At 57.5% G+C, this 10292-nt stretch overlaps 1 protein-coding gene across 1 annotated transcript in view; it reads right to left on the minus strand.

Annotated features, from left to right (window-relative positions):
* Window positions 1-5466, minus strand: part of PRKCZ (protein kinase C zeta) — an 82909-nt gene extending 77443 nt beyond the window's left edge. The window contains exons 1-2 of the mRNA XM_066270665.1: window positions 5148-5466; window positions 1113-1234 (exon numbers count right to left, since the gene is read on the minus strand). Coding sequence (XP_066126762.1) covers window positions 1113-1234; window positions 5148-5218 — 193 coding nt within the window. The 5' untranslated portion in view covers window positions 5219-5466. The remainder of the gene's footprint in view (window positions 1-1112; window positions 1235-5147) is intronic.
* Between the last annotated feature and the right edge of the window lie 4826 nt (window positions 5467-10292).

The following is a 10292-nucleotide window of genomic DNA, read 5'->3' on the forward strand; positions in this document are numbered from 1 at the left end:
TCTTTCAGAGCAGAGACAGGTCCCAGAACAGCTGGCCCTGAGCCCCACCTCAGAACCAACCTATCCCTGGAGGGGAGGGGAGTTTACCCACAGCCCAAAATGGCCCCGTGCAGAGCTAAGCCTTGCTAACTCTTGGGTTTTCCCAGACGTTCTTCTTAAGTCATTCCCAACCTGAAAGGGAAGGTTCCTGGTCATCTACTGCTGGACAGGGAACTCAGATATGCACAGAACCAGCGCCCACGTGGCCCTGTTCCCACAGGAAGGGGCTCCCCCGCATCCTCGGCTGTCAGTCACACTCATCCCAGAGAAGAGGGTCTCTCCTGGACTGTCTCCCAACCTCTTAGCATTGTGGGATGTGTGTCTGACTGTGAGAGAGAAGGGAGAGAGGGAGCCAGAGACAGGAGACAGAGACAGAGAAGGATCGGAATGGAAGGGTCTCGCTACGCACCCCCTCCACTTTCCCTGAGAAAATGAAGCTCGCCTGACCGGTGTTGGCGCGGTGGATAGTGTCGGACTGGGATGTGGAGGACCCAGGTTTGAGACCCTGAGGTCGCCAGCTTGAGCGCGGGTTCATCTGATTTGAGCAAGGCTCACCAGCTTGAGCCCAAGGTCGCTGGCTTGAGCAAGGGATTACTCGGTCTGTTGTAGCCCCCCCTCAGTCAAGACACATATGACAAAGCAATCAATGAACAACTGAAGTGTCACAATGAAAAACTGATGATTGATGCTTCTCATCTCTCTCCGTTCCTGTCTGTCTGTCCCTACCTATCCCTCTCTGTCTCTGAAAAAAGAAAAGAAAAAAAATAAAAGAAAATGAAGAGCTCATCCTTCCAATGCACCCACAGGAAAAGCCCCCAATATGAGAGGGGACGATCAGGTAAGGAGAGTAAGGACAAGCCCACAAGTGGGGAGGGGAGACCCCTGCAGTCCTTCCCGGGGTCACCTGCCCACCCCTACACCCAGTTTCTCTTCTGCAGGTGGCCAACCTCTTCCTGGACAGACTTCCTGCCCCCTACTGGGGAAGCTGCTGCAATGACTTTAGACCTCCCCACAGAGGGACAGACACACGGGTTTAGTGATTTGTGCTCCAACAACACGTGACCCCGGGCTACCTTCACTGTCCACCCACTTGAGGGTGAGCGGCTGCCCCTGGTGGAGGCTGCACATCTCCCTCACTTCCGCACAGAGCTCCTCAAAGGTGGTCGCCGCATCCAGGCTGGTGATCAGGATGTCCCTGGGGCAAAGAGGAGGCGGACAGGTCACCATGGCATGCACATAAATTAAATTAGATACAGATTACTGATCAACCAAATTATTTGACTAAATAAATAAAATTTTCCCAGAGCCACTGACCAATGTCTTGTGATATTAGCACCATGAAGACCCCTAGGCAGAAAGGAAAGATCTATTCTGGTGACTGGATGACCCTCTCCTGGGGCAGACAGGACGTGGGAGCAGCAGAAGGTGCCTCCTAGTGGAAGCTGGGCAAACAGCAACTCCGGCACCAGGTTCCAGTTCTGACCAAAAGGCTACACCCACTTGCTTTATTAAACTCTCCCCCAAACCTGGACAGTGCTGAGGAGGGTGTCCAGGTCACTGAGAGGCAGAAGAGACTAGTATAATGGCCTAAGGGTGCCCTGGAAGACATTCAACTGCCTCCCTGCAAATTTTTTTTAGAGCAAGTCACAGAATACTACTGTCTTTCATGTCTTCATCCCAAAACAAGATGCTGACAATGGATGGCGGGAGATGGCTTAGGGATTCCAGGTCACCCTCTAAGGGCTGGCCTTCACAGGTAGGGCAGCTCCCCTCCAGGGAGCGGGAGGGAGGGGCATGGTCCTGCTCCCTCCATGGCCGGGGACAAGTGCCAGTCCTGCCCCCTTACCACAGAGGGAAGGGAAGGCATGAACTCAGATGGGACAAATTTGTATTGAAACAGAGGGAAGCACATCCTCAGAGCATAGGCTGAAGCTGCAAGGAAAACACCCACACGTGACATCACAAGAGCGCAGCCTGAAAAGAGATCTGATAGGCTCTGAAACATCCCAAACCACAGACATGCAGGGTCTGCTGGTGTCAGCCCTGCTGGCTTCTGAATCCCACCAAACAAGTGTTTATAAAGTCTCTGTCCACAAGACAATAAATCCAGGGCTGCCAGGACCCAAGATTTGTCCATCCACAGGCAACACCTTGGCTCAGCATAGCAGCCCAGCCCACAGGCCTTGCTCACTTTGATGGTCCCCAGCTGCCCACCCCTTCCTGCTGGAACTGGCCATCTTCTCTGTTCAAAGACCCTGAAGCACAGGCCCCCAGTACCTCATGTGCTCCCCCAGGACTAACCCAGACTGTCATCAACAAAGCCTGTAGTGTCTCAGCAGATGGGGAAACAAAGGCATGGAACGGGCACATGGCTCATCAGTGAGGGCTCCAGAAATGAAGTTCCCACCCCGACCTACTCCATCATCCTGGGGTCACCCAGACCTGGTACCTACATTGACCGGCACACTCATCACCTAACCCAGTATCCAACAGTCCTCCTGCCCCCAGGAACTTTGGAAGTCAGGGCTGCCATCCTTTTACCTTTGACCTGTCCCTGCCTCAATACCCCCCCACCCCCTGCATTCTGCCTCCAAATGGAAGCTAGTGTTTCCCCCAGGATGCCAACACTGTGGAAATGTCCACATCAGGATGGACCACCAAGGGCCCTCATCACCTGGCTACAGAGAGGCATGACTCCAGTACACACAGGATGGGGCCATCCCATCCCCAATGCCAGACCCCTGACCACCACCACCATCAACTCGCCTCAATCCTAAATCAAACAGCCACTCTGAGCAAGACAGAGCCCCAAGAATGGTGACCAAGTTGGCACTCAACAGCCTGGTCAACTGCCCTTCCCTGGACCCCCAGGTCTCCCAAGCCACAAGACCCACCCAGCCAGAGGCTTTGCACACAGCAGGTCCTGGATAACGGATTCTGCAACAGGAACTTGAGCTAGAGAAAGGAAAGGTCCAGCAGTCATCTCCATGACCTCACAAAAGCAGGCATCTGAGGCTCAGCCCGGCAGAGCAACAGTGAAAAACACAGGTGCTGCCAGACCCCATCAGATTCTGGTGACTGCACACCCTCCGAAGGCCCAGCTGGGTGGGAGGGAGACCTCTATCAAGCCTTTGGGGGAAGCCTGGAGGGATGGGCAAGAGTGATCAGGAGAAGCCATCACCAGGTGTCAGCCCCTCTTGCACGGTTGCTGCACAAAAACAACCTTCCTCTGCGTGGGTGGTGCCACCAGCCTCTCATCTGGACCCGCCAGGTTTGGATAAGTGAGCGCTGCTCTGGGTGGGTGCTTTCCGGACCAGTGCCCCAGTCACAGGCGTGGCTCTGAGGACTAGGACTCCCAACTCAGTCCCCTGAGAGAGGCAGGAGCAAGTCAGTAAAAGCAGGCAGGGAAGGGAGGGAGGAGTGGAGCCCAGGGCAGAGGTGGGGTGTGGGAGGAGGGGAAAGAGGGAGGCGAGAAGCCAGAGGAAAGAAGGGGATGGGGAAAGGGAGGAAGGAGCAGAGGTCCGGAAGGGAAGGAAGAGGAAAGAGTGTGGGGCGTGGCCTCATCCGCTGGGAAACCAGACTCAACAGGTCACATTACTCCTGGTAACCAAAGAGCTCTCCAGGGGCCAAAGCCAGGGAGGGAACCGGGTGGGCGGAGCACCTGGTCCATAACTCCCAGGGGGTCCGCTGAACTTTCCCCACAATTTGTCTCCATCCCCAGACCTATGCTCCCTGTCTGGAGGTGCCTACTTGAATTTATCTTGGGGGCATGCTGGAGGGTGGAGTTCCCACCCCACCTACCCCAGGCCCCTCTGGGTGTGGATATCCTCTCATTAAGGATCATCTCTGATTTTTATAAAGTCCTTAGTTATTCAATTTGAAGATTCCACAGTTGTTCGGGTTTATCCATCAGCAAGACAAGATGCTCTGGTCCTAGAAGGAGCCAGAGCCCCAGGACCTGGCCAACCACCTCCCAGCTTTAGTGACAGCCCACCCTTCCAGGCAGGAAGGCAAGAAAGACTCCAGACCAATTTAGGCGGGCTGGCCAGTGCTTCCCCCAGAAATCCATCTTCCCTCGGGCTCGGCCACCAACACCCACCCTTCGAGCAATCCCCTTCTGGTTGAGGATGGCACAGGGGGCAGGAAAAGCCGGTCTGAGACCTCAAACAAGAAACACTCAGGAGATCATGTGCCCGAAGCCCCTTCTCAGGCATGAGGACGCATTCGGGCGGTGCCCCTAGAGCAGACCGCGGGGAATGCTACTGTAGCCCAAATCGCCAAGTTCACCCACAGGGTCGCCGTTCCGCTCCCCCACCCCCCGGGCGGTGGCAACCCTGACAGCAGCCAGGCCGAATTTCGGGATTCCTGGAGACCAACCCCGGTGGAAGGAAGAAGCGGCAAAAGTTCCCAGTTCTTCCTCCAGCGCCGTCTCACCAAGCTGTACAAGAGGCGGCGGGATCCTGGCTTCTGGGCGCCGCCCCCTCCATTCCCTCCCGAATCCCCACCCCCAGGGATTCCGTCCGCCAAGTGTCCAGCGCTGCCCGCCACTGGCGCCTGTGAGGCGGCCGCTCGCCCCATTTCACCGCGGAACAGGTCGAGTCCAGGGCGCCGAGGGCGGCCGCAGGGCTGACCAGTGGTGTCTGAATGGTCCGGCCCCAAGGAACTGCGCCCGAGCCCTCCCCGGCGCCCGCCACTCAGGCAACCACGGGCGGTTCACCAGCTGGCCTTCGCCTGGGACATGAAACATTCCTTAAGCTGAGACCGCTGGGCAAGAACATTGGGAAAACTTAGGAAACTCCGATTTTTTTAAAAGTCTCCCCTCAGTGTTCACTATCCGGCAAAAAGTTTAGTTTTTACAGGTTTGCGCCCTTAAAAGTTCCAGCTAGCTTCCCAGGGAAACCGTCCACACTGTGGCCCGGAGCTGGAGGAGTGCGTCGCGGAGTGGCCCCCCGCACGTCCAGCGCAAGGAAACCCTTGCGGGGTGTGGAGTAACCGCAGGGCCGCCTCTCTCGCTGGTGCGTCAGGACCGCCCCGGGCGGCCCCGGCCCTCGGGCGCCCGCAGCGGCGGCGGCACAGTCCCCGACGGTCCCGCGCCCCGGCCCGCTCACCCGCTGTAGTGCGCCTTGAGGCGGACGCGGCCGCCGCTCCCGTCCATCTTAGGGCCCGTCCTGCTGGGCATGGCGCGCTTCGACCGCCGTCAGCGCCGCGCCCGGGGCGCTCGAGCCATGGCACTGGGCGCCCTGCAGCCAGACGCCAGGTGGAGCCAGCAGCGGAACGCGGAAAGGAGCGCGCGGGCGCGGGTCCGAGAGGCGCCGGCCCGGCCAACTCCGCGGAACCTGGGTGGCGCGCGGGACGGGGCGGGGGCGCGGCGGGCGCGTGGGCGGGCGGGAGCGCGGAGCCAGCGGTCAAGCCCGCAGGAGGGGGGCTCCGAATATGGCCGACCCAGCCGGCGGCCAATCGGCGGGGCGGGCGGTCCCGGGGCGGGGGCGGTGGCACCTGTGGCCAATGAGGGTGAGGCGGGGCCGCCACCTGGGCCAATCCCCGGGGGACCTTGCGGCCGCGACCCAATGGCGCGGCACGAGGACACTACCTGTCGGGCGGGGCGCGGCCCACCTGCGGCCAATGGCAGCGCGCGCGGCCCGGCTCTGCCCGGCAACGCCCGGCGGCGCCAGCGGCCGGAGACTTGAGTGACTGTCCGCCCGCGCGCGGCCCCTCGGGGCAATTCGCTCCGGGGCCTGCGGTTTCTAGGTGGGGCCCCCGCACTGTGTCGCTCCCGGGGACTTGAGAACGTCAGTTCTCGCGTCCAAATCCGCTGAGTCGGAGCTCCAGCCAGCCGTCTGTGCTGCCGAAACTCGGGCGACTCCAGGGCGAGCAGTGACCTGGGGGAACTGCGAGAAGGATCGCTGCTGACCGGCTGAGGGATAGGGAGGGGTGTACACACAGAGGGAGCTAGCTCATCCGCCCTTGAGGACGAGCGCGGTCAAGCTCAGACCTCCGGTCCCCAGCGCGCTCCGACGGAGAGTGCCCCGTCCCGCTAGTTGACAGATGCGGAGACTGCGGCTGGAGGGGCAGAGGCCCTGGCCAAGGTCCCAACGCACAGGATTCAAGCTCCGCTGGTTGTCCCGGCCCCAGCCGCCCCCTCCTCCCCTGCGGAATCCATGACCCCATTACAAGGAAGGCTGGTCTACTACACTCGCTAGCCGGCTCCCTGTGCTCCTGGGACTAAGAGGCTGCATTTGTCCAGGTCGCCCACGACCTTCATTTCTGAATCCACAACGTCCTTGTTGGCATTTGATCTGGACAGTCGCCTTTGAGCACTGTCCACAAAACCCACCCACCCCCGCCCCCGTTTCTCCTCCAGGAACCGGTATCCTGGGCCCCCTCCTCTTCCGTGTAGAATTGGGTTTCCCTTGAGAGACCCACCTGCTGTTAGCAAGACCTCACCTGGGCCCCAGGTTTGCAGCCCCCTCATCTCTGCCGCCCCTGCCAAACCCCCTCCACCCCTCCGCCATTCCTCTGCCGCCTCCCTCCCCTTCCACCCCACCCAGTTGGCAACCTCTCCCCCTCCCCAGACTCCACCCCCTGCCAAGCCTTCACCACTCTTCACCTGGACAATCCTAATGTAAGGACTTCTCACTCGCTCACGCTTTCATTCCACACATGCTTCCTGGCGCCTCCGCGGTGCCGGGCACAGGCGGGACCCCAGGGAAACAAATGGACAGTCCCTGTGGTCATAGAACCCATGTTCTTCCTGGAGGTGGCTGTAGAGAAGCCTGTTGACAGCCCACCTCTCACCTACTTAAGGGGCTGGGAACTCTCCCTTCTAAAAAACAAAACAAAACAACAACAAAAAAACCACCTCTGTATCCTACACTCATCCACCCACCTGTCCATTTCTGGTTTGCCAGGAGCCGCCTGCATTCCTTACCTCCTTTTCCTTTATCTCTCCTGCTACTTTCTCTGAGCTCCTGCCCCCACCCACCAGGATGCCTGTGTTTTACAAACAATGGTCAATCCTCAGACTTTTTCTTCATTGATCCTTGTTGGGCCCCCTCAGAAACTCCCACCGTCCACCCCCACCCCTGCTGCTTCTGCTAATCAGGAGATGGCTCCAAGTGCCATCATCCCAGGCTCAGACTGCTCCCCTGAACCTGACCCCCCCACCAGACACCCCTCACCTAACCTACCTCCACCATGCTCTTCTCCACCTCAGTTGTGCCAACCCCACCTGTCCAGGTGTGCAACTTGCAAACCTTGGAGGCCCCTTGGCCTCCTCCCTCGGACATCTCACTCCCCTCCAGCTGCAAATTGGGAACAAGCCACCCTCAGCATGCTTCCAGGTTCCAGCTGCATCCTGCCACTTCCGTGGTGACCACCTGGGCTGGGCCCCACCCTCTACACTGGCACTACAGCAGCAGCCTCCGGTTTCCTTAAATCATGAGTCAATCTGCGACCATCTGTCTAGTGTTCAAACCCCCCATTGTCCTCAGGTGAAGCTCCCAGGACCCCGTTTCTTTCTGCCCTCATCTCCCACCATCCGCATCCTGGTCCACCAGCTGCCTCTCGCCTTGGGGCCTTTGCAGGTGCTATTCTCTTTCCCAGAAGCACCTTCACCCAGAACACACTTCTTTAGGTCTTGCCTGACTGTCCCTGCATTAGTTGCTCACCCCCCCCCACCTGTGGTGGCTCCTCCAAGGCCCAGCATAGGTACACAGAGCTCCGTGGCTGTCAGTGGGGAAGGGAAACCAGATTTGAGGTTTGCCATGCGAAAGGAGCAGCATGGTACTCATGGGGATGAGCAGGAAACTGCCACGTCAGCAGAAACCCAGGACGCAAATGGATGGGACACAGCTCCCCCTGACAGGCCCATCAGCTGACCCTCATGGCCAGCCCTGTGCCCTTGTCCCCGCAGCCTTGGGCACATCCTGAGAGGCTGCACCTCGGTAAGCACAGGCCATCCTGGAGGGTAGTCCTCTGACATCCCAAAGCATCCCCCAGCATTCTGATTTTCTGGGTCAAACATTCTGATTTTCTTGACCTGACAAGGAAGTAGCCCAATTCTTGATGCCACTGCGGGCAGGATGGACTGGCGAGCAGCCTACCGCTGGACACCATTTCTCGGACTGGACACCAGCCTGGCCTCAGCTGCCATGTGGGAACCTCCCGTCTGGAGGCCAGCACATGGGTCACTGCAGCTTCCTGTCCTCACAAGAGAAGTCTGGAGGAGGGCAGCAACCACCTGACTTGGGGAGGGGCTCTGTTCTCTGTGGGAGTTGGGGTGGGGGGAAAACTGTTCTGGGATGGGGTGCTGGGAGTTTCCACCCCTGGGTCCAGGACCACATGTAGCCCCTGGAGGGGGTGAGGGCACAGGGGTCTCCTGCAGTGCTCAGAAAGGCACCGTTCTACACAGCTTCCCAGTCTCCACCAGGGAGGACAGAGGCCTGGGATTCTGCATTCTCCCCACCAACTAGCTGTGCAAACAAAGGTCCCAGTCCACCCAGGCCCTCAGACCACCTCTAGAGGGTGATGGCACATTACTGTGAAGTTTCCTGGCAGCCGCCAGCCAATGAGCCACCCCCATTGGGGCCTCAAGGGCAGAGGGCACAGACCTAAGAGACAAATAGGCATGCTGCTCAATGTTGCTGTGTCCACCACCTGTTCTGCACCCTGGTGACTGGGCGGGTGTTTGTTCCCAAATTTTCTGCTCACCTCCCCCTCCAGACAAGATGGAGGTTGGGACTCTCAATCAGCCTGGGTCACTGCTTGTTTCCCCACATCCCCAGGCACCTGGCAGACAGTAGAATGAATGAATGAGTGAATGAGTGCGTAGGTAAAGCCCCCTCGGAAATGCTAGGACCAGGACGGCCTCCTAGGACCACTGGGCAAGGGCTACGCCTCTCCTCCTTCTGCTGTCAGCGGCATAAAGATGTCATGAGAGGATTCCCAAACACCTCTGATGGATGGAGTGGGGAGGTGATCCTTGGACCAAAGTGTGGACCAGAGCAGACCCACAGCTGAGGGTAGGTCCTTGTCACCACTCAGCAGTTTCTGTGTGCCCCAAATTTTCCACAAAGACCTCATGCACTCTCATAATTGTCAACACCTATTAGTTATAAATGAAAAAATACGAGGGCGTGTTGTGTTGTTTCTTTTTAAATGGATTGTAAAAGTGACACGGGCTTTTTGTAAAACCTCAACAACACAGAAGTGTGTAGGCAGAGGAGAAACCCTTTTGAGGTGACCTGCCTCCTCTCCCAACCTCAGGACTGGAGTGTGGAGATACAGGTTGGTCACCTGGCTGCACTTTCCCGCCAGGTGTGGGGCTGGGGACGAGGCGGTGGAGGAGGGTGGGCAGGCCAGCCGAGGGCAGAGTTGGGCCACATGGCCTCCAGCCAAGGCCCCCCCCACCTGCCCCAGGTGGCACCTGTCTCAGCCTCTGGTTTTCTTTAAAAAGTGTTCTTTACCGTGATGCTTTTAAACCAGTAGTCCCCAACCTTTTTTGGGCCACGGACTGGTTTAATGTCAGAAAATATTTTCATGGACCAGCCTTTAGTGTGGGAAGGATAAATGCACAAAATAAAATTATGCGACCGGTGTAAAAACTGTGGTATTTTAATTATATTTTTTTTCTTTTTTTTTTCTTACAGAGACAGAGAGAGTCAGAGAGAAGGATAGACAGATAGACAGGGACAGACAGACAGGAATGGAGAGATGAGAAGCATCAATCATCAGTTTTTCGTTGCACATTGCGACACCTTAGTTGTTCATTGATTGCTTTCTCATATGTGCCCTGACCACGGGCCTTCAGCAGACCGAGTAACCCTTGCTCGAGCCAGCAACCTTTGGTCCAAGCTGGTGAGCTTTTTGCTCAAACCAGATGAGCCCGCGCCCAAGCTGGCGACCTCAGGGTCTCAAACCTGGGTCCTCGGCATCCCAGTCAGATGCTCAATCCACTGTGCCACTGCCTAGTCAGGTGACTGTGGTATTTTTAAATATAATTGTCAAACTTACAAGACAGGTGTCAAGGGTGAGTCTTAGATGGATGTAACAGAGGGAATCTGGTCATTTTTAAAAAATAAAACATTGTTCAGACTTAAATATAAATAAAACGGAAATAATGTAAGTTATTTATTCTTTCTCTGCGGACCAGTACCAAATGGCCCACGGACCGGTACCAGTCCATGGCCCGGGAATAGGGGACCACTGTTTTAAATGACTGACATCCCTGGGGTGAAAGGTGAAAGCCAGGTGGA

Source organism: Saccopteryx bilineata, chromosome 3, assembly GCF_036850765.1.
Source record: "Saccopteryx bilineata isolate mSacBil1 chromosome 3, mSacBil1_pri_phased_curated, whole genome shotgun sequence".
In the NCBI taxonomy this organism is placed as follows: Eukaryota; Metazoa; Chordata; class Mammalia; order Chiroptera; family Emballonuridae; genus Saccopteryx; species Saccopteryx bilineata.